This window comes from Typha latifolia, chromosome 2, assembly GCF_019914945.1.
Source record: "Typha latifolia isolate L0001 chromosome 2, TyphaL0001v2, whole genome shotgun sequence".
NCBI classification, from domain to species: domain Eukaryota; kingdom Viridiplantae; phylum Streptophyta; class Magnoliopsida; order Poales; family Typhaceae; genus Typha; species Typha latifolia.
The window spans coordinates 3,337,289-3,361,156 of record NC_133087.1 but is presented as its reverse complement, the minus strand read 5'-3'; the positions used below and the strand labels follow the sequence as shown (position 1 = coordinate 3,361,156).

The window sequence follows — 23,868 nt, the reverse complement described above, 5'->3', positions numbered from 1 at the left end:
TCATTCCGAGACCGATCTTGGAACGTTCCGCTTTATCTGGATTAATTTATTCCGATTTCATGTGAATTACTCCATGCCCCTCAAATTATTGCGATTCCATATGGATAACTTTCAATAAACCCGACAAAATAGCTCGGATCGGGGCTTACGTCACGCCATAAATTGGACATCCTTTGATGTCCACGGATACCATTACCATACAAACTCTACCTAGTTTCCACCACAAGAATTACTTAAAACACTATCTCAAAATATTATGGCTGTTATAAAATCTATAAGTTAAATTAATAATTAAAATACAAGTTACCCTATTTTTAGACCAAAATTACACAAACTTTATTCTATATCATTATGTCTCCATAAAACTTTGGTTAAATTGTAAATGTCATCCGTGCCTTTTTTTACTTTAAAAATTTATTACCAAATTGAATATATAAAATCCACTGTACTTCCTGAACTTTACTTCGTATTCTCTCTAAATCTATATTTATTTAGTAGAACCACTCCGATACCTTATATTAACGATAAGAATAGCAAAATATTACGTGTATAATATATAAATTTCCATCAGAAGACTTGCAAACTCCATATACACCAGTGACTAGTTTGGAGATCTAACAAACCAAGCAACCGATCGAGCACGATGGTTTGCCTTGGAGAAGAGGAAGCAAAGCCGCACTTCGTGCTCGTCCCCTTGGTGGCCCAAGGCCACATGATCCCCATGGTCGACATGGCGCGGCTCCTTGCCGAGCACGGCGCGCGCGTCAGCCTCATCACCACCCCGGTCAACGCCGCCCGCATCCAGCCGATCATCGACCGCGTCAGCCGATCCAACCTACCCATCCGCTTCGTCGAGCTCCGCTTCCCCTGCAAAGAGATTGGCATCCCCGACGGCTGCGAGAACGTCGACCTCCTCACCGACCAGGAGACCTTCAAGCCATTCTTCGACGCCATGAGCTCGTTCCAGTCCCCATTAGAAGACTACATCCTCGCCCAAGACCCGAACCCGACCTGCATCATATCGGACGGCTGTAACCCGTGGACTATGGAGGTGGCTCGCAAACTTGGAATCCCGAGGTTCGTCTTCCACGGCCCCTCCTGCTTCTACGTGCTCTGCGATTATAACATCATGAGGCATAACCTCTACAAGCTCATAGTAGATCAGCTCGAGCCATTCCTCGTGCCGGACTTGCCCGTTCGCGTCGAGGTCAACAAACTCCAAGCTCCTGGCTTCTTTAACCAGTCTGGGTGGGAAAAATTGTGCGACGACTGCATAGAAGCAGAGAAGACGGCGGATGCCATCTTAATCAATACTTTTGATGATTTAGAGCATCCCTTTATCGAACAATATGCTAAGTCTTTAGGGAAGAAGGTCTGGCCAATTGGGCCTCTGTGTTTGTATAACAAGGATGTTGATAGCAAGGCTACGAGAGGTAACATAGCTGCCATAGACCAACATAGAGTGATCACTTGGCTTGACACAAAAGAGGCAAACTCTGTGATTTATGTTAGCTTCGGTAGCTTGGCGAGGCACCAACCTTTGCAAATTATAGAGATCGGAAGTGGACTGGAGGCATCTAAGAAGCCATTCATATGGGTGATCAAGGAGGCTGAGATGGTTCCTGAGGTGGAGAAGTGGATAAAAGAGGAGTTCGAGGAGAAGACAAAAGAGAGAGGTCTTATAGTCAAGGGATGGTCGCCGCAACTGGCGATACTGTCGCATGCGGCCGTCGGAGGATTGGTGACACACTGCGGGTGGAACTCGATGCTCGAGTCGATATCTAATGGAGTTCCATTGGTGACATGGCCGCATTTTGCCGACCAGTTCCTTAATGAGAAGTTGGTAGTGGATGTTCTAAGAGTGGGAGTTTCACTTGGGGTGAAGTCTCCGTGTTACTTTACGGGTGTGGATAGTAGTACTGCAGAGGTGGTGAAGAGCGAGGACATAGAGGAGGCTGTGTCAAGGTTGATGGACGGAGGGGAGGAAGGGAGAGAGAGGAGGGAGAGAGCCAAGGAGTTTGGGGAGAAGGCTAAGAAGGCAATGGAGGAGGGAGGCTCATCTTATGTGAATATGAACGAGATGATCCAATTTGTTATGGAGCAATCTGGAAAGCAAGGATGTCTGTTAAATGGAAGTGTTGATTTTTTGGCTTAAAGTTTTAGACACTTTTTCTCTAGTAGGTGCATATTCTTGGATGTTCCAAGTGAATTGTCCTCAGTTATGATGATATATTGTCATAATAAAAGTCTTCTTTCTTATGTTAGTCATATTTACACAGGCTATGGGAACTGTTTTCTATCCCCTGAAAATAAATTTTTATAACCTTTATTAAGGTTATTTAATGTACGAACCTTCGAATTATATCTTTATATATTTATGATAGGCTTCCATCAATTAATGTACGACGCAACCTCATATTTGTCACAGAGTTAATTCGATGATAGAAAAGATGGTAATGGAATATAAATGCTATGCTTCTAGAAATTAAACATAGTGGAAAGAAAAGTTCAACACGGAAGAGTGGACATGTTATATATACATATCGATCATATCATCAAGTTGTGAGAGTGAGCTCTTTGGCATCATTTTCGTAGCTGTCTAAATTTGACTACTCTTGTCGCATGAATGCTCTGAGACTAATTCGATCATACTTCCTGTAGTGCATGATAAAGCCAACCTAACCTAAGTCGTCTAATAAATTATTTGAGACGGCAAATGAATGGCAGGAACATAGTTTTTTAATTTAATATTATTTTAATTAAAAAATTACAATTATAATATCGATTTCAAATTATTTATTTATAATATTCCTCTCTCTCTCTCTCTCTCTACAGTCTACACAGGGAAGAGATAGTGACCAGCTAAGCATGTTAGGTGGGAGACTTTTCTTTTTATCAAATGTCAATATAGTATTAAATAATTTGTTGGTCACAAAAATCTTTTCTAAAATCTCTTGACCAAAATTTGTAGAAGATCGTAAGTAAATCTTACGTCCAACAGTATAATTTGCTTGACGACGACAGGTATGGATAATTAATAATTATTAAATTATTAGTTATATATTTAATATTATTAATGATGGAACCTATGGACCAATATAGCTCGAGACTCTCTTAAAATATTGACGGGGAGTGTAGAATAGACTCAGCCACGTGTCGATGATGCCCAGGAAAGGGCCTTTGAAATGATACACTCAATCTCTCTATGTAGGTAAATTAATATATATATATATATATATATATATTAAGAGAATTTGAATGTGAAGAAGATTTTCTTTTTATTACATTCAATGAATCAGCTTGCATGCCTTATACAGGATGTGTACACATTAGATTCAAAATTCATGGCCTAAGATTTAAATCCCACTATATACGGATATCTATTAACAGTTATTAACATAATCATAGCTGACTAACATAATCAGTTAAGGGATCATATCAGATTCTTTTCTTTAATACTCCCCCTCAAGTTGGAATGTATATTGATTACATTCAACTTGTTGAGCAATGCCTCAAATTGTGTCGAGCTCAATGGCTTGGTGAATAAGTCCGCTAGTTGATCACCGGTAAGGATATATGCTGTCTTAATTTCTCCTCTCTGCACCCTTTCACGAACTACATGACAATCAATCTCTATATGTTTCGTGCGCTCGTGAAAAACTGGGTTCAAAGCTATATATATAGCAGCTTGGTTGTCACAGAACAGCTTAACTGGTTGAGCTTGACACACATTCAAATTTTTTAATATACTTTGTAACCAAGTTACCTCACAGCATGTAGTAGCCATGGAACGATATTCTGTCTCCGCACTTGAACGCGCCACTGTACTTTGCTTCTTTGTCTTCCAAGAGATTGGTGCATGTCCAAGTAGGATGCAATATCCAATCAAAGATCTTCTTATGTCTTTACAGCAAGCCCAATCAGCATCACAGAATGCTTTCAGCTCTAGTGGTCCTTTGGAAGGTAAAAGAATCCCTTGGCCAGGTGTGTGTTCGATGTACCGCAGGACCTTGTGTGCAGCTTCAAGATGAGGTGGTCTAGGCTTGTCCATGAACTGATTTAATATGTGAACAACGTACACAAGGTCTGGTCTGGTAATTGTGAGGTATATTAGCCGCCCTATAAGTCTCCAATATTGGGATGGATCATGCAATAATTCACCACTTGTTTGTGTTAGACAAGTTCTGATCAATTGGAAAACGTGAGGGTTTAGCACTAAGAAAACCTGTGTCTTCAAGAATTTCTAAGGCATATTTCCTCTGACACAATGCAATACCTTGCTTAGACCTTGCAACCTCAATGCCAAGGAAGTATTTTAGTTGCCCCATGTCCTTTAGTTTGAACTGGCTTGAAAGAAATTGCTTGGTATCAGTGATGTCTTCCAAATTGTTTCCTGCCAAGATCACATCATTAACATAAACCAGTAATACCGTGAATCTACCTGAACGATTTCGGACGAACAATGAATAATCCGACCAAGATTGGTGAAATCCAGCTGATTTGAGGGTTGTTGATAGTTTAAGAAACCACTGTCGTAAGGCTTGCTTCAAACCGTAAATTAATTATGGAAATACATGAAGATTGAAGAGCGGCGATATGGATTGCGTGGCAGTTGTAGACTTATGTAGACTAGCTGAGCAAGTGAGCTCTCTCTCTCTCTTCTACTCTCGGCTTGTTTATACCCCCAAGAACTCCTGAGTACTAGTATAGTGATTTTTGTAAAAGAACCCCTGCATAATAAGGTTTTGTATAATTGCGAATCCTACTATATCATTTTTTATTATAAATATTTAAAGAAATCTCTTAACATAAACAGCACAGAATATGATAGCTCGATCCCAAGAAAAACCTAGATGGACATGTGGCAGGTAGTATTGAAAAACTCAACATGAGGGAGGAGAAAAAAACATAAGAGTAATTTGGTCCAGAGCATCTATCAGTGGTTCTAATATCAAGGACGGCATCACAATTAAAAACCAACCATTGCTTGTGGCCACGTGGGTTTAAGCGGTGGCCACGGCTTGTTGCGCTTGGTTTGGATTTAAACTTAAGTATTTAATCTCTTTATTAAAATCAAATTGTAATAGCTAATCAACTATTATTGAAAATATTTACTGTTTCAAGTCAGTCATACAGCAACAAACATGATGTTCGATCAAATCCCATATTAAACAATTGAGAGCCATTTAATTATATATATATATATATATACAAGATAAATATAATAGGATTAATTATGCCGACACATCTTGAATTATACCTAACTTTTAATTCTTTTAGGTTATAAATTTGACCTTAAATTTTAGAAAAATTTTAATGTCACTTTTTGATTAGTCGTTATGTATTTCAATTAAATAAATATATTTAAATATAGTTTTATTTTAATTTTTTAAATTAAATTAGAATAATTAAATAAGATTTAATTATGCTCCCCTCCTCCCCCTTGCCTCGGCTCAGCATTGGCAGTATCCAGCACGAGTCAGCCAAGATATCGAGGGGGCAGCGTTGAAGCACTATTTGTTGGCCTTAAAAAAGAGCTTCCACCTGCGGCGGTCGAGGAGGGCAAGGTCACAAGCAACCACGAGCAGTGAAGGTGAGGGCAGCCAAAACAAGATCTGATCAAATGACTCAGGTCACCCCCTACCCCGCCCGTTCGGCTCGCCCATTCAGCCCGCTAAACGATCTGCCCTCTAAGTAGTTGCAGTTCCATCCAACTTGTTTGCTTTATCATAAAGAAGATCCCACTTGGTCATTCTTTAATCATCTTCTCTAGTAGTACACACAGTATATTGGTCAAAGAAACTCTCTCGCTCTCTCTCTCCCACTCATTCTCAAAGAATTAAAAGAAGAAAACATCAGTAGTAGCTCAAATCCGGAGGCTAAATCAAAATCTTTAAAAGGTAGGAAAACTAAGAGCACTAATTTATACTTATAGTTGGCATGAATATCTTGCAGGGAAATGACTCAATTCTCCTTTGCATTTGCAGGATTTCACAAACAGCTACCAAAAGCTTCCTGTGGTGCAGGAGGTCAAGGCATATACAACTTCAACCTTACATACAAATGTGGTGACCCAGGTTCAGCAGCATGTGAGGACCCAACAAAACATTGGAGTTGGGATGGGATTCACTTAACTGAAGCTGCTTATGAATCCATAGCCAAAGGTTGGCTTAATGGTCCCTTTGCTGATCCACCTATTATGAGATCACAACGTCGCTAAAGAATGCCGACACGCCCATTTATCCATAAAAAAAATTTTAGAATTGTTTCTGTAGAAGGACCCATTTTCTTATGCTTATCTTGTTTAGTTGGTGAAGGTGAGGCTGTGGGTCTTGCTGTAATATGCATTTGTGACGAGTGATCAGCTAGTAAATTTTAATGTTTATAGACATTTGAGTTCTTGATGCATGACTGGGGCTAGAGCCCCCAAATCCCCTCCCTATATTGAGGCGGAGCCTGCCCTACTTGGCTCGATCTCTCACGGGCTGAGCGGTAATGGGTTAGACTATTTTAGTCCGGTCCGAATCCAGTTCGCCCCGAGTAATTGATGGATCCGGCCGTGAATAAATATTTAAGACTGGTTGACCCCAAAAGCACAGCCGGAACCCGGCCCGGCTCACCCGATGATCATGTCTAGCCAAGGTTGAGGGCAGCGCAGTGCGGTGTGAACAAGGGTGGCCGAGGATGGTGATGCGGCACGGGCAAGATCACACACGATGGAGGAATCAAATCAGACAAAGGATGAGAGTGGGCAAGGAGGGCGACGAGGACAGCGGTCGGGCGGCGAAGGCAAGCACGATGGGGATGAGGGCAGTGAGGGCAAGGGCCGAGGCAGCGGGTTCGACTTCCGGCAAGCCAGGCTCACCGTTTAGGAGGTCTCCGTGAAAATCAAGTGTAGTTCACGAGGTGTTAACGTAATTAACCCAATATAATATCCTCATAAGCTTATAAATTGTTTTGGCAATAGTGAAACTCCAATTTATAACATAACTTATTAATCAATGTCTCAACATTTAAGCACAGCATTACTCGTTACATATATTGTCTGATTTATTGCAGTTTTTGGGCTGACTCGGAAGGTATTCTTTTTCGAGGATCCGCTAAAAACTCGAACAAAATACAAAATATCCAGATAAGTTTCACATTTACAATAAGAAGACTCAGGCAAGCAGGACTTCATCATGGTCTTACGACATTGCCACTATAAATATATCCTGGAAATCAAATTAATCTTTGGAAGATTTGTTTATGAGAGATTTATGGATGTGAGGGATCACACCTCCTCCAGCTATAGTCCCCTTGATAAGAGTATCCAGCTCTTCGTCCCCGCGGATTGCTAGTTGCAGATGTCTCGGAGTTATGCGCTTAACTTTTAGATCCTTGCTTGCATTCCCAGCCAGTTCTAATACCTCTGCTGTCAGGTATTCTAGAATAGCAGCAGAGTATACAGCTGCTGTCGCGCCGACTCTCCCATTTGCTGCAACTCGAGACTTCAGCAGTCGATGAACACGACCAACTGGAAACTGTTGGAAGGCAAAGAATACAGAGCAAGAGTGCTCTATCAGTTTAGTTCCAAACAAAGTCCTGAGGTAAGAGTAATGTTCAATAACATGATTTTATGCTGAATCCATGCAACCATTACCCAAGCACACATATACATGCACATACATACACATGTGTGTCTATAAATAGATATGTGCAGTATGTTGCGGAAGAAACAACTGTCGTGAGGAACCAGGAAAAAATGATTGAACTAATTAGATTTAAAGATACAACTAAATACAGTGTTAAATGAAATCAATCACTATGAACAGCTCTACAAGAATGGATCAGCTACAGAGGTCCAATTGAAGTGTCAAGGAAAGAGAACTATTAGAAATCAAGGATACCTCTACTATCTAACAGATATATACAATTGTCATATATGAAGATCCTCTTTTCCTTTACTTCTACCTCTGCGCATTTTGTTTGGATGAAACAGTCTGACATAATTAACATAGATAGGCCTTAATAGACAATTAAATGCAGTTTTCATTTTTTTATTAATCATTATAGACTTTGTAACGTAACCTATTAAAGTCATTATCTTTCTCTCCTTCTGTAACATCATGCTCATCTAGTTTGGAGCATATCAGTCTGTATGCATCAAATTGGTTCTGCATTTTTTTCAGTTTCATCTTTGTACACCCTTAAATTCTATATAGTCACTTCTCCTTGAAGCTTTGTAATTTAAAACGGGTCTGCCTTTCTGATCACATTTGCAGCATAATATCTACCACTGCCTGAAACCATCTTAGCCGCCAACCTTCTAAACCTTAAATGTTATAACATGCAAGATGTCAGCTTGCCAATAGCATAACATTCCCTATAAATCTCTTGTAAACTTAGTCCCGTTTACTGAACAAGATAACAAATTCGCTATCCGAGATCACACATATGAACAAGACCAACACTAAATTTGACGGCAAAACGACAAATACTACGTAATTGGATGCACCCAAGAACGTCTCCAAGACTCCAAGGCTTCACAGGATCAAATACATCAAGAGAGAGACCTGGAGGCCAGCTCGAGAAGAGCGGGAGGTGGGCTTCTTCTTGTCCTTGTCCTTGCCCGAATTGGGAACCGACGATCTCGCCGTTATGAGACCCTTCGCGCCTTTTCCCGACATTTTGCGGCCAACAATTGGCTGCTAGAGAGAGAAGAGAGGGGGGAGAGAGCGGAGGAAAAGGATCGAGATGATGGGGGGGGGGGGGGGGGTTAGAGAAAGTCGAACGACATTGCGTCGAAGTTATCCTCGTTTCTGCGAGAAATTACCAACGGAGACCGGATCACCCGAGTGATCCGAACTCCGAAGAAGGTATTCGGGTTTCGGGTACAAAAAGAGTTGCACTAATCAGATCCGCTGCGGTAGGTAAAACTGATGGTTTTGGTATTCCAAGAAACTACCTTTTATCTTCTCAACACTTGAAGCAAACAAAAAATAATCCACAGTAGTTTTTCCTCAGACGATCAACCATGAGATTAATATCAATAATCATTGTCCTTCAAACCTATAAGCAATCGTGCAGCCAAAATAAAATTTGCACAAAATCAAAAAAAGATTACACAAGAAGAAAACAATAACACGTGTAAGAGAATATGATAGCATTTTTCAAGCATATAGCAATGAAGACCTGAAATTTTTTTTTCCATTGTATCAGTTTAACAGACCACTGTTAGAACAGCAACAAGATTCAAGGAGTAAACTTTCTTTTCTCCAGTAATTCAGATAATTATTAGCATCTTAACAAGGATGCCAGATTTAACAAGACTGCAATAGCGATGAGGCTCCACCAATCAGACCTTTAATCAGAGAGCACAAGGTTTTGAAGCTTTCTACGTAGAGAATCATTACACCCAACACCTGCAGAAATCCTTGGCTGGTTTATTCCAAACCAACAGGTGATCCTCGGTCTCACGAGACACCCAGTACATACAAAACAGTGCTAGGAGTGAAGAAGAGCAACAAAGGGAACAGCCTTGTCTATACCATGTTCGCAGCAGCACCAGGCATCTGATAGTATCCTATATCTCAGTCTGCCCATCCTCGGATATGTGAAAGCCTTCGATCTTGCGGGACACCTCATTCACTCCAACCTTCATTTTCCCGGGAGACCCGTTTGCATTGAGTGTTTCCTTCTCATCAGTGGTGGACTGGGTCATCTGCCATATTCTGATGGTGCCATCCTCAGACCCTGAGGCATATGATTCACCACCAGGCGAGAAGCGAACACAGTGAACAGGCCCATGGTGACCTTTATTGCAAGCTGTGTTCATCAAATTACGATCATCAGTCACGCTATAATGAAATAGTACATGAAAGAAAGCTATAGAAAGAGAGACCAGCTATAGGTCCAGGCTTGAGTTTACAGACTAACAGAGAATCACACAGATGATATCATTCAGATGATGAACTGGGAAAATGGAAAATTTTATCCAAGAATAATGACTGTTCTTACTACTGGTTCAGAATTCAGATGTTTAAATTCTGCACAAAGAAAACTTTACAGAATAGAATGATAACAAGGGAACAGGAATTTAATATCAAACTACCACTGCATATTGTAGACAGTTCAGATTTATAAGAGCATTACTATTTATTAGGTTTTTACTGCTCGATGTCTTCTTTTAGTAGAAAAATTAACAGCCAACTACAAATTAACCCTAAACCTACAATTCGTAATTTCAGGGTTATTAGAATATCTACCAAATATGTCCAATCATTGTACATTTAATATCCTCTTCATCATTATTTCAATCTAGATGGGAGTAACTCAAGAGTAACTATGGGAACCCAAAACTTACTGATTTCTTCACCAGTGTGGAAATCAAAGACATGTATCCACATATCTTCTCCTCCAGCAATGAATCTTGCCCCAAGCTTTGGTTCAAGTGAAGCGGATTCCACAGTGCATGGCATATTGTAGCTTTTCACAACTCCAAAACTGCAGAGTAGTCAAGGTGGTATAAATTGACAAAAGAAAATTCCTTCCAATAAGTGGCAGTGAAAAGTAACACAGTAGCTTACTGATTTGCATCCCAAAATTTGACAGTTGAGCCATCAGCAGTGGTGATGTACCGACCATCCTGACTAACTTCTGCACAAGTGACAGGTGACTTGGTGTCAAGAGTTTGGACAATTGTCCCACTTCTCACATCCCATAACCTGCACATTCGTAAACAAAATGAGATCCAGAGGAAGGACGCAAGGGACTGAGATATAAAACTTACATGATTCCAACTTTGACATACTCTTTTGACGTAAATTCTTAACTAATAACATTTCAAGATGAAATCATCAAAAAGTGACAGTGCCATACCAAATAAGTAATATCACCAACTTGTAAAAGAATAACAAAAGTACTCATAAAGAAGGATGATGAGGGAAGAGGGAGGAGGACAGAGGGTTGGTGGTCCAGATCAGTGTAAATGAACACACCTTACACCACCAATATCAGTGCAAGAACTTAATATAGTTTGGTCACTGTGAAGCCAAGCAACAGTTCTAACAGAACCAGGTGACTTATCAATTTCTCTCGGAGTTGCATCAGGACGATTCAGATCATATATACGTAAAATTTTCTCAATTCCCCCAGTAAGTAACAGATGAGTATCCTGCAGGAGTAGAAAACTTGATCAAAGATGGAGCCAATTGAGGAAAGAAGCTGGTAGATAAAATTGGTCCACTGGATCTGTTATAAATTTTGGTTTATCTTAATGTTCAGAACATATAAAAGGACAGGCCAGCTAGCACTCCCACAATAATATAATAGCAAGGAATCTGCTTGAGAAGCTCAAAAAATCTTATATACTTCAGAAGTCAATTTGTCAGCTGCTTGAAGATATATGCTCAAACATCATCATATCATATAATCAAAATAGCAGTCATCTAGTCCAAGCAAGGGCAAACTAAGATTAAGGTACATTATCAAGGTGAACTCACAGACAGGAGAAGGAAATATAATTGAAATGCGCATCAAGTGAAAAGGCAATCGTTTAAACTCAGGAGAGTAATTCATAGAAACCATCATGCTATTTTATATATCAAATGAACTAACATGAGTCATGCTAGTCAAATGCTGAGCATCATTTTCTTCATATTACAGAAAACATAATGATGCACAAGTAAAAAAGAGTGTCCTAGTACATGAGGCTCCCGCCTACATGATCTAGGGAGGGAGATCATATGCGTGGATCACTAGTATTTATCCTGACTGGATGCAGAATTAAATGTTCGTCAAGGGAAAAGAGGAATAAGTAGACATATCGCATGCATCATGAAGGCTCACTCCCACAATTGCTGCAAATATCAGCCAGATAAGAATGTGATACCCAATAAAATTGTATATATGTCATCAAATGAGCAAGCAGAATATAAGTTTTCATCGATATCAAAAGAAAATATTAAACTTCCACATTATCAAAATACTACTCCGTTACCTCAGAGAAGGCACATGCACGGACTATATGCTTATGTTCAAAGGAGTGTAGTTCATCGCCAGTTATTGCATCCCATATTTTACTGCAGAGTGAAGAAAAAAAATCAGAATAATCTTTAGGGCCAAACATCCTATGATGCAAACATTCAGCAAATAAAAATACTTTCATATTAACGACTTAGAAACTAAGATCATTCCCCATCACATGTGTTCGTCCCATTAAAAAAGGATACAAAACCAAATAAGACTTAAACTCTTATTCTATATGATGGATCGTATTAAAGAGTATCAAGTGAGCGGAACATATGGCAGAAGACTCGAAAGAAGCGGACTTGCTTTTCAAAATTTGACTCCAGTTAACCACTGACTGAAGACTTGATGTATTAGATGGATGAAACAAATAAGAAAGTTGATGACTGTTGTATCTATCGACTTATGACTGACTCAATCGATATGTTGATGACTGTTTCTAGACTTGACTCATCATGTTGTTCATAAAGAATAGGGTCATGTTCCACCTTTCCAAGGTGATCAAACCCCAAGAATCCATGATGTGACGGACATGCTTGACAAAGAGTGGGTGATAAAGGATGCAAACGTCTTCAGAGATAGAGATAATGAGAAACCAAGCAATTCAGGGCAAATAATGGGAAATCAAATGAGAAAAAGCTTCCAAAACAACCACCTATTGGATAAACAGTGGGTGATTAAAAAAACATAAACACTTATGATCAGCAGTCAACAAAAGGCAGGAAAACAGAAACAAAACTTCAGTTGTTGAGAGAAAACTTAAAAAGAAAACGAAAAAGAAAAAACCATCAGAACAGGATAACATCAAAAAGTCATTTTTGGGTGAATATCAATGACCTCAAAATCAGAAGGGTGGCAAAGTGGGTGTGTGAGCATAAAAGCTAAGTTTCAACCCATACCAACAGTCTTGATGTAACAAATAGAACATCTTACGCTGTGAAATCAGCTGATCCTGAGGCAGCACGTAAGGCATTCGTGTCCAGACAGCAACTCCAAACTGCACCCTTGTGCCCTTCAAAAGTCCCAATCCAGTCCCCGGTCTCACCATTTCTAAGCATGGGGTTGGCATCTGCAAAGTTGAAGCATTTCTAATAAGAAACCTACATGTGCTACTGAATACACAGAAAGAGAATATCACCATCTTTCTGATTGATGTTGCAAAACAAGGAAAAGTAAAGAGGATGTTCAATAAAAACTTTTTAGTGAAAGGTCTCGTTGTCTAGTAATGCTAAAGAAAAACTAGTCACTCAACCTAGTAATCAAGTGGAAGTTATGATCTCAGCAGGAAATATAACTACTCATCGAGTTGATTTATTCAACTCATGCTCTCCAGTCTCCATTATCTCTGTATACTACCAAAGAGTCTCTTAATTGTTGCTGCATTTCTACCAGAGCAGATTCATAACTCCGAGCATTAACAAATAAAAAGATCTCATTTTTCATACTGAAATGTCTATATATTACTTGCAACAGTAGAAGACCCACTTGTTCGTTTGCCCATAAAGGCATCAACCACACGTATATGCGTTCGTCTCGATATCAAAAATTTACAATCTCTAACTTTTGTCAAACAAAGGAGATCACAAAAGAAAGAGAAAAAAAAAAAAGAACTCAATAAACAGTTACATTTATATCGATCCTGAGATCAAAAGGAGAACTTCTAACCTTTGCTTGCGCTAATGAGGAAGAAGCCATCAGGGGTAACAGGGCTATAGAACAAATCCACCACCGGCCGCGAATGCCCGTGGCACACGAGCGGAATTGCTACTTTCTTCTTCTCCATGATCCAACGGAACAAATTGGACCACCCAAAAACCCTATCCCACCACAGAGATCTGGGATCAAGAGAGGTAAAAAAAAAAAATCTTACAAATAACCCTAAACCTAATCCTAGACCCAATCCGATAGATCGAAGAACTCCCCTTTGGAGAAGTAAAAATTTGAGCAAAGAAGGAGCCCCTTTAATAAAGAGATCGAAGATCAAATACTAGTAAATGGGAAATCTAATTTTCTGTACTTCCATTTTACGCTTAAAAATAAAAAATAAAAATAAAAACTACAGTCAGAAATCAGAATGAAAGGAAGAGAAGAAAGGATCAAGCGATATTATATATAATAGAACTTTACAGAAAAGCCCCTACATTATGATTTTTTCATGGTTCGAGTCCTATCTCATTGCTTTTTCTAAAAATATCCTTTTCTTTTATCAAAAATATTCAGAAAAAACAAATAAAGTAGGGCTCGAATTGTAAGGCTGCGAGATGTCTGTGTTTAGTCTAACACACTCAATAGGAGGTGTGTGTATGGAGACTTGAAGAAGCTCCTTTTGATACGGGGAAATGTTTGATCATCTGATCGTTTTGTGAACATTTGATATAATGGTTTAAGGATGATCGTGATATCCTTCCTAAGTATATTTATTCAAGCATTAGATCTAATACTATTGAATAAATAACACATTTAACACAAAATAATAAAAGAAGATTAGCTATAATCTCTCTCTCTCTCCGTGCTAAAAAAGAGTCACAAAAAAAGTGAGAACGTAGAAGGCATTGGATGAGGAGAATAACGATTCCTTGATTAATTTTGGGAGTAGCTTCTTCATCATCGTCACCGGTATATATTGCTCTTTGTTTTACTCTATGAAGAAAAAAATCTTTGACATTTTGAATAGAGTTATATTATCGTCTTCTCTGCCATCAACTCATCGCATAACAAATCGGAGATGTACACAAAGTGATCCATGGTCTTAGATAGAGAAAAAAAAAGAGAGATAAGAAAAAGAGTTTTAAAGAAATAAGTCCTTAACAGATATTCTAGTCATTTTGTACCTAGTTAAGTTAACTAATAATATATAGTTATTTTTGGTTAAGAAAAATCAATATTAAAATATTTTTAAATATTAATAAAATATAATATAGATGATAATAAACACAAAATATAGAAATATTTTTATCGGCGATTGCAGAAATTTCTTAAAACCAGGGCCCCGAAAAGATAGATTATAATTAACTTAAGGCCCATCCGACCCGGCCCATGGATTTCCCTTAGATAGAAGTCACCATAGTAGATTGATAGCAGATTCGAGTTTATTACTTGCGTCGAAAGGCAGAGAGTACTGCAGGGAATCGAGTAGCCAAGAGCAAACACAAAGGTCGGTTGGTGGAGAGAGGAGATGGCAACCGTGGCCATGGACGTCTCGAAGGATCCGACGGCGTCGGCGGCGGCGGCGGCGGCGGAGGGCGAGATCTGTTCGCTTCCGGTGAAGGTAAGGGGTGGGGGAGGAGAAGGGCTGAGACAGTACTATATGCAGCACATCCACGACCTCCAGCTTCAGCTCCGGCAGAAGACCCACAACCTCAACCGCCTCGAGGCCCAGCGAAACGATCTCAACTCCCGAGGTCAGTTTCCCTTCACAACCCTAGACCTAGCTTGCGCTGCGATTTCCTTCTTGTTGCGATCGGCGGAAGCCTGCCCCGATTTTGATGTAACCTAGGTGGGAATTTGATTTCGATTACATATAAGGCGGTTAGGAGTGGTCGGATAAACGAATTTGACCTGGAGTTATCTGTCCACGAAGGGTTGAGCTAGGGATTTCCACAAACCCTAAACATTAGAAAGGATTGATGTGTTTACTGCTGTTGAATGGGTTTGCCGATTTCAGGGAAACGATACTATGATCTGGTTGGGTATCTTTCTGATGTAATTTGAGATGTGGAATGCTTATGGTTTATATGCTGACCCATTATCTGCATATTTATACTTCTTTTTAGTTATATATTTCTTTAACCTTTTTACTCACTTTTACTGCACGGGTACTGAAATTACAGTGAGAATGCTTCGAGAAGAGTTGCAGCTACTTCAGGAACCTGGGTCATACGTTGGTGAGGTGGTGAAGGTTATGGGGAAATCAAAAGTTTTAGTCAAGGTAGATTGGCTTTTGTGTAGCCATGTTCTCTTTCATCCGAACAGTTAGATATGTTTTATGATTGGCCATTTACAATTTTGGTTTGATATATTTTTCATCTGACTCATTATAAGAGGTAACAATCTGCTCTGCCTATGATAATTTGTTGGAATATGTACTGTTAATGGTGTTATCTCTATTTCGTTTGCATATCTTATTTATATTCTCTTGTTTTGGGGTGGGGGGTGTAGTGTGATGGTCTGAAAAAAAGAATGTACTAAGCTAAGTTGTATTCTCTACAGTTGAGGTCAATAATAATGTTCCCATGTCTACTTGTTCTGGTTTTCTGCTGGCATGACATATTTGAACCTTGTTCCTATGATCCTATCTCTTAAGTTTTTGGCTATCTTATTTTTTCTATATCTTTAGCATTACATATCTTTGGCAAGAATCCACTTTACTACGTTTTCTATTATAAATATATATATATACCTCTCTCTGTTGGTCTGTAGAACTGCTGGTCCCATGGATATTTTCAACTTCTTGTGATTTCTTTCCTCAAGCACACCTAGGTCTTATAGTGGGTACTTGTTTTTATTTATATCTCTCTATTCTTGGATGATAAGTAGCAACTAACTATGTTCAGATAGCAGTTGCCCAACTCTTATCTTTTATTTATTTACCCATGAGCTAGCTTTAATGTGCCTAATCTCCTGAACATCCCATCCAAGATCACACAGTTATATAATAAATATGAGAATCTTAGATGTGCAAGGCTATTTTTCTCTATTTTTTTAAGACCACCACATATCTTCTAGTCTATTAGCGATTTGGATTCTCCACGGATTTCTCACATAGAACCCAAGCGCATCTGCTCTGTTAATTTGATTCACCTCCCTTTGAATTCAAGTACTATCATGAAAATGGGCAGCTTTACTGCAAATATACAGACCAATAGGTTGTATATTCTCTCATGGGTTCTCACTTCTTATTCACTAGTTGTATAGAATCATTAGCATTTATTTTTATGTATATATTTATGTATTTTTGTTGTTTATTCATGATAATTCACTGTGGGTTTGCCAGTTGATAAACAATAAATAAATAAAACTGAGGTGCAGATCATCCTTGAGGCGAAGGAATGAATATAAGGTGCTCATGGTTGCTTCCATACTTGGAAAACAAGGCCTTTAGATGACAAAAAATTAATTAAATGTTGTTAAGGTCGGCCTTTATGCTTAACTTGGCTGGTTATGTCCTATGCACAAAGACCTTCATACTTGTGGTTTTCTTTTTTCACCCTTTTCTGGGCCAGCGAATGGGCAGGAGTGAGGTCTCTTTCTTCACCATATTAAAGCTGCAACTAGAGCTTATTGATACAGTATATAGTTCTCACATTTTGGAATATGGGATATTCACTCCTCAAAAAGTCTGCCGTATAACTTGGACGGCTCCAGGAACCCTTCTAGAGGTTGAGTTCCATAGTTACCTTTTACTGAAAGTAATTATCATAAACTCTAATGTTTGTTACCGAAATTTCTCTACTTTTCCCATTGAAGGTGTATTAGCAAATAAATTAATAATTCATATGGCTAAAATGCTTCTGGTCTTGTACGAATTTATGATCTTCAGCCATGTTAAAGGAATTCTCTCCACTAAACCTAAACCCACCTGCATTAAGTATTTGAGATTTAGGGGTCAAGCTGGATGCATTATCCTAATGCTATTTGTCTCAAGTGAAGCAGTTTCTTATGGCATTATTTCTCTATAGTTTCATTTATTGTTCTCATGCTATAGCTTGTCTTTTTGCTTAATTATGTAAACTAAATAATATCTGGACATGAACGGCGTTAGTGTCTAATTGTTGCCTGGCTGTTTGTCAAAAAGGTGAGTGGTTACAATTATGTAATCCGCTTTGTTAGCTAATTGTTAAATTTTTTGGTATTTGTTTGCACATCAGTTTTTCTCGGATAAAAGATTTAATTGCACCCTTCTCTAGTAGCACAGATCTTTGATAATGTCTTGTTGCTTACGCTGGTTAGCTGCTGCTAGGATATGCATCTACATATTTTAAATGATTGATGTGTTATTCCAGGTCCATCCCGAAGGCAAATATGTTGTTGATATCGATAAGAACATTGACATTACAAAAATTACCCCATCAACAAGAGTTGCTCTTAGGAATGACAGCTATGTGCTTCACTTGATCTTGCCCAGCAAAGTTGATCCTTTAGTCAATCTTATGAAGGTTGAAAAGGTCCCAGATTCTACTTATGACATGATTGGTGGCCTTGACCAGCAAATCAAAGAGATAAAGGAGGTTAGTTAAATAAACAAAGTGATTCTGTAGTATATTGGTTAGCTCTTCGCTAGAAATCTGATTTATGTCCTGAATTTGCAGGTTATTGAGCTTCCAATTAAACATCCAGAATTATTTGAGAGTCTAGGAATTGCTCAACCAAAGGTATAGAGATAATCATCTTTTTGTCACATGCTTTTTGAATTTTAGCTTGAATTGAACTGTTGGAAACATTAACTCTGCTTCTTTTCTTCCAGGGGGTCTTGCTTTATGGGCCTCCAGGTACAGGAAAAACTTTACTGGCAAGAGCAGTAGCTCATCATACTGATTGCACCTTCATCAGGGTTTCTGGTTCTGAATTGGTTCAGAAGTACATCGGAGAGGGCTCTCGAATGGTCCGTGAACTCTTCGTAATGGCCAGGTATATAGAAACCTGCATTTCAAACATTTTGATCAGTTACTGTAATTGTAGACAGGGATATACCACCTTCTAATTAAGTTACTGCCACACTATAATTGTAGACAGGGATATTACCTTCAAATTAAGTCATCTTGATATACTGTATTTTACGTGTTAGAAGGAACAGTACCTTATGTGGCCATCAAGTGGTCCTATTTTATCAGTTATGGTGTTGCTATATGGGAACTGCCATGAAATAACTGTGTGCTTACCGTTAACCATATATGATGTTCTCTTGCATGATGTTGTATACAGGGAACATGCCCCGTCAATTATCTTCATGGATGAAATTGACAGTATTGGATCGGCTAGGATGGAATCAGGTACTGGCAATGGCGATAGTGAAGTGCAGCGTACCATGCTTGAGCTTCTGAATCAGCTTGATGGATTTGAAGCATCAAATAAAATTAAGGTACATTACATATTCATATATCTTTCATTGTTCTATAGCTATTCAAATGCAAGCAATGTGCTGAATAAAATGCTTCACACAGGTTCTGATGGCTACAAATCGGATAGATATCTTGGATCAAGCCCTCTTGAGGCCTGGTCGGATAGACAGAAAAATAGAATTCCCAAACCCCAATGAAGAGGTTTGCACATGAGATCTTGGTTATTATTATTTTTTTTAATTTGGCGAGACTATTATCTGGCTTATGTTTATACCCTCCTGATTTTCTCAGTCTCGTTTCGACATCTTAAAAATTCACTCGAGGAGGATGAACTTGATGAGGGGTATTGATCTTAAAAAGATTGCAGAAAAGATGAATGGAGCATCTGGAGCAGAACTAAAGGTTAGACTTTGTCCACACAAGTGGTTCAGTTCTAATTGAAAGAGCTTATTCCCATTTTAACCTGGAATTCACTCTCTTGGTCTCTCCTAGCTTAGCTCTGCCTGCAGATTTGTTCTGTCATAAGAGTTCTCTTTTTGGCAGTTCTCATAAGTTGACTTACTTTGTTCAAATCTCATACCATTATCTGTTTACAGGCTGTGTGCACGGAAGCAGGCATGTTCGCTCTTAGGGAGAGAAGGGTGCATGTAACTCAGGAGGATTTCGAGATGGCAGTGGCCAAGGTCATGAAGAAAGAAACAGAGAAGAACATGTCCCTTCGGAAGCTGTGGAAGTAGTTTAAACGTACCAGCTTCTGTTTAGTTTGCATATGGGCTTTCTTCTTTGTGAGGGAACAAGTCCGCACGTTATGACTCTCCTACTCCTAAATGTTACAAGTTCAACTATTAATGTAATAGATGGTTCCTCTATTTCACGAAAGCCAGGATTTTGTTTTGATGCCTTCCTTTGTCTTTTTTTTTTTTTTTTGTCGACTCCTATTTTAGTTTTACTGAAGGCAAGCAAGTAGAATGATCTGCTGATAGTTTAGATGTGTCATTTTGGCTTTTGGAGCATACGCATCCGATTAACGTGAGTCGGGTGCGAGCTTAACTGCGATGTTTGACGCACGAGTTCTTTTTATGCCATGAAAGATACTGTTTATCTTGAAACGCACGAGTTTATTCAGACCTACCGCCAGTACGTTTCAAGATGAATGCTCTTTAGCCTTCGTCTAGTAGAGTTCTTTAGAAAGAGGCAGAGAGGGAGAGAGAGAGAGAGAGTTGCCGAGAGAGGCCACATCCTCGTCTTCTGTTCACAAAGCTCGTTTTGGTTTCTCCCCTGCCTTTCTCGTGACAGTTGTTCACTGTTAAAACATAAAATATATAAACTATTGTTATCTTAACCGCATAAGATTTTTGAGTATTTTATGGATTAATATGGAATGAAAGCAAAAGTATCAAGACTGTCAGATCCTGATCCTGGTGAGTTAACACGCTTTAATTATTTACAATATTTGGGAGGTGTTAATTTTTCACATCTTATAAATTATTCGTTGTGATAATTATGTCCGGTGGCTTTGAGATCCAAGAGCTGGCAATGTAGAATTTCATTACTAGGGAATTAGTCTAGCAGGCAATCAGGTAGATAAGTATCCCCCAATTTGTCCTCGTTAGATCTGATACAAAGTTTCAGTCTCCACATAAAACCAAGGGTCCCCCTGAAAGTACCAGCTATGCTTTTATCCATAAAAATATGGGATCTTTTCCACCTAGAATTAGAGGCATGGATCCCAGTGAAATAAAATAAGCGACTCGGTTCAATATGGGATCCTTTAATATCATGTTATTACTAACACCCTGCCTCTCGAGTGATACCTGTGATTAGAAAGCAAGAGGTCATTAAAAAAAAATCTCAGGAAGAATTTTACACAACTGCTCCTTTTAATTTAGTCTCAAGTAGACAAAACCAGATCGACACCTGTATATGAAATAAAATCTCTGAGATAAGTGGGGGAATATGACTTATCAATTATTTGTCTTTTTTAGATCTACATTAGAAATTTTTAATTATAATTAGTTACATAATTATAATATTTTTAGTAGTAATTATAATATTTTAAAAATGTAGCGGTGATTATAATAGTTTAAAAAAATTTCAGGAACAATTATGTAAAATTCCAAACCAAACCACTATTCACGTACGCCACGCGTGAAGAGCCCAAAGTCACATCCTTCGCCCATCCCCCATCTCCATCTGCCCAGATGCAACGTGTCCCAGAAGGTAAGTAATCTCTCTCTCTCTCTCTCTCTCTCTCTCTCTCTCTCTCTCTAAACAAACGACAACTTATCCACATCCCACCGACGTGGGTAGCAGACCTCATGCACTGCAAAAGTGCACACAACTCCAAAACAACGCTGCGTCTCGGTCCACGGACAAACGCGGACGACCAAAATATCCCTCCAAATTTTGAACGGTAATTCTACGTCCCAAATCACGAAGACTTTACCTCTCTATCTAGTCTCATACTATTCAGCACAGTTTTGTAGTCCATTTAGAAGCAGAATTGAGTATTTTTCAAAAGATTTTTCTTTCTTTCTTTCTATTTTATGTGGGAGCGAGGGTGTGATCTAACAAATAGTCAAATAGTAGAAAGTACAGGTTATCACCGCGAATTCAGTTAAATACAAGGTGTTAAATGCAAATTTAGCTCCACTAATTCAAGGATAACTTCCCACTTGTTCGCCCACGGTTTCTGGTTAAAACTAGGCTTTAACTTTACGCAAGTAAAAGTGATAAAAAGGTCATTTTCCGCTTGGTCACCGCCACGTACCTGAACCCCTCTCCGACCTTATCCACTCGTTTCCCTTCTCTCCTTAAAAACCGCCGCCCCTCCCTTTCTCCTCTCCTCAGACTTTTTAACTAACACAACCACCGAAGCTGCTCAGATCTACAAAACCTACCAACCAAAAATGGCATCTGGAATCGTCCTCTCCATCCGCCCCCCGGCGTCGGCGTTCCGATCCCACGCCGCCGGAGGAGGGGATCGGAGATGCGACGCCACCGGAGGCCGGAAGTGGTGGGCCCCGCTCTTCGGCTGGCCGGCGGAGGCGGACTACATCGACGGCGCTGGCGCTGCGGCGGGCCCGGTGGAGGAGGCAGCGAAGAGGCCGCCTATCCGGCGGTTTGCGGCCCTCACGGAGGAGAAGGCGAGGGAGCTGCGGATGAGGACGATGGAGACGGAGAGCTTCCATGACGTGATGTACCATTCCGCCATCGCATCTCGACTCGCTTCCGATCTCCCTCGCCGACCTGGGCAATGAGGGGGTTTGCGTTGGGATTTAGCTATTAAGGTTTGGGTTATGGGCGACCCCCCTTTTCTACGAATTCGCCGACATGGAATGGAAGAATGCTCTCTTTTCTTTTTTGGAGTTTTATATATATATATATACAATCGAGTGGAAGGATAACATGGCTGTGATTTGGGGATTTTTGCTCCCAATAAAATGTGATGCCATTTCACGTTTTCTCATTTAAAATGTGATGCTCTTTTTTTTTTTCGTTCTTTCTTTCTTTTGTAGATCTAAATTAATTAACTGTTGGTGTCGTTGCAGAACATATCAAATATATGATCTTATTTTATCCGACTCCTCTTTACCAAAACATATTCTTCATGAGAGATGATCTTTTGCTACTATGCCGTGGAGGAAGAATAAAATTTCAAATATTTTAGAACAAGCGAGGTTTTTTGCAAGAAACTTATTTGTTTACTTATAATTAAAGTATAATCATCTCAGATTCTTACGACCTATATCTCTTTCCATCGCGGGAACGGAGAAAGTTGACGGCTAGAGTTAAATATTTTAAAAAAATTATTTATAAATAATCTCGTATCTGATAACAAATAGCAAGCAATATACCTTTTTATTTTCTAAATTATATTTATCTTGCTCCTCTAAAATATATAGCATTTGATATTAAATAACAGTAATCTCGAATTCCTTAATTCTATGAGATTTCATATTTCGATGCGACTTTAGTATTTTAAAAGCTTATCTTAATCATATTTTCTTATAAGTTGGGGGCATAATTTAGTTCTACTAAGCCAATTAATATCATGGTCAAGTTAACTTATATCTATCTATTATACAGTATGACGTGGCTTGATATTTTTTTCACAAATAGAAGACTCCATCAGTAATTTATAGCAGAGATAAATAAAATGCGACTTAAAGGTAGTTCGGAAATTAGTGTGACAAGATGAGCTGTGGCCAAACTTGTTGGATCTCAAGGACAATAATACACTAAGCTAGATCAGAGGAGATGCTGATTTCTTACACATCCAATCATGTCATTCAGTCATATGACGTAAAATCTTCTACAAAAGAGAAGTCTAGATCTGTGCATCAACACATTGGAAATAATTGACACACTAAATGGCTTGCCGAGAAATGCCAAAACTAGTTGAACTACTACTACTACTACTATTACTACTAAGAGAATTAAAGTTGCAATATGGTATATATACCATCTAGGTGGGTTACTGGAATTATTATTGTGATGCGTTTCGATATTATTATTATTATTATTATTATGAGACAACTCATAGTATAACTTTTAAGTGCACGCCACATGCTGAAGACTAAACCGTGCAAGGATCGATTAATTAATTAGCACATGATAGCCCAGAGGAGAGCACATGAGACTGCAAACTTTTCTGGGCCAGGAAGGGACCATCTCCAAATCCTGGACACAATAATTATTCACAGGGTACTTAAAATGCATCCAGAAGTATTTGACTAAACTAGATCTCTCGGCAAGCTTTATTTACCCACCACTAGTTTACCTCTCAAATTTAGTATCG

At 39.0% G+C, this 23,868-nt stretch overlaps 4 protein-coding genes across 4 annotated transcripts; 2 read left to right on the top strand and 2 right to left on the bottom strand.

Moving 5' to 3' along the window:
• Window positions 1–478: 478 nt before the first annotated feature.
• LOC140782876 (UDP-glycosyltransferase 73C2-like) lies at window positions 479–2,264 on the top strand. Its single transcript, XM_073129724.1, has one exon. The coding sequence runs from the start codon at window positions 644–646 to the stop codon at window positions 2,153–2,155; it is 1,512 nt and encodes a 503-aa protein (XP_072985825.1). The 5' UTR covers window positions 479–643; the 3' UTR covers window positions 2,156–2,264.
• Window positions 2,265–6,952: 4,688 nt separating this feature from the next.
• Window positions 6,953–8,738, bottom strand: LOC140782132 (histone H2A variant 1-like). Its single transcript, XM_073128546.1, has 2 exons — window positions 8,556–8,738; window positions 6,953–7,523 (listed from the first exon to the last, which is right to left on the bottom strand). The coding sequence occupies exons 1-2, from the start codon at window positions 8,667–8,669 to the stop codon at window positions 7,227–7,229; spliced, it is 411 nt and encodes a 136-aa protein (XP_072984647.1). The 5' UTR covers window positions 8,670–8,738; the 3' UTR covers window positions 6,953–7,226.
• A 423-nt stretch (window positions 8,739–9,161) lies between these two features.
• On the bottom strand, window positions 9,162–14,123 carry LOC140781309 (uncharacterized). The gene is made up of 7 exons (XM_073127244.1): window positions 13,675–14,123; window positions 12,943–13,078; window positions 11,981–12,062; window positions 10,980–11,155; window positions 10,569–10,706; window positions 10,346–10,485; window positions 9,162–9,807 (listed from the first exon to the last, which is right to left on the bottom strand). The coding sequence occupies exons 1-7, from the start codon at window positions 13,790–13,792 to the stop codon at window positions 9,566–9,568; spliced, it is 1,032 nt and encodes a 343-aa protein (XP_072983345.1). The 5' UTR covers window positions 13,793–14,123; the 3' UTR covers window positions 9,162–9,565.
• A 904-nt stretch (window positions 14,124–15,027) lies between these two features.
• LOC140781308 (26S proteasome regulatory subunit 8 homolog A-like) lies at window positions 15,028–19,946 on the top strand. The gene is made up of 9 exons (XM_073127243.1): window positions 15,028–15,410; window positions 15,840–15,937; window positions 18,012–18,236; window positions 18,318–18,380; window positions 18,473–18,636; window positions 18,931–19,087; window positions 19,170–19,268; window positions 19,359–19,469; window positions 19,664–19,946. The coding sequence occupies exons 1-9, from the start codon at window positions 15,185–15,187 to the stop codon at window positions 19,802–19,804; spliced, it is 1,284 nt and encodes a 427-aa protein (XP_072983344.1). The 5' UTR covers window positions 15,028–15,184; the 3' UTR covers window positions 19,805–19,946.
• Window positions 19,947–23,868: the final 3,922 nt, after the last annotated feature.

Bases quoted from the DNA above. Each gene is read 5' to 3' on its own strand.
- LOC140781309 (XM_073127244.1), bottom strand. From the start codon at position 13,792: ATGGAGAAGAAGAAAGTAGCAATTCCGCTCGTGTGCCACGGGCATTCG. The intron at 13,079-13,674 runs GTTAGAAGTTCT...TCAACTTTGCAG, and splicing joins CCTCATTAGCGCAAGCAAAG to ATGCCAACCCCATGCTTAGA. The intron at 9,808-10,345 runs GTAAGTTTTGGG...TGATGAACACAG, and splicing joins CCACACTGGTGAAGAAATCA to CTTGCAATAAAGGTCACCAT.
- LOC140782876 (XM_073129724.1), top strand. From the start codon at position 644: ATGGTTTGCCTTGGAGAAGAGGAAGCAAAGCCGCACTTCGTGCTCGTC.
- LOC140782132 (XM_073128546.1), bottom strand. From the start codon at position 8,669: ATGTCGGGAAAAGGCGCGAAGGGTCTCATAACGGCGAGATCGTCGGTT. The intron at 7,524-8,555 runs GTCTCTCTCTTG...GCCTTCCAACAG, and splicing joins CTTCTCGAGCTGGCCTCCAG to TTTCCAGTTGGTCGTGTTCA.
- LOC140781308 (XM_073127243.1), top strand. From the start codon at position 15,185: ATGGCAACCGTGGCCATGGACGTCTCGAAGGATCCGACGGCGTCGGCG. The intron at 15,411-15,839 runs GTCAGTTTCCCT...CTGAAATTACAG, and splicing joins AAACGATCTCAACTCCCGAG to TGAGAATGCTTCGAGAAGAG. The intron at 18,381-18,472 runs GTATAGAGATAA...CTTTTCTTCCAG, and splicing joins TAGGAATTGCTCAACCAAAG to GGGGTCTTGCTTTATGGGCC.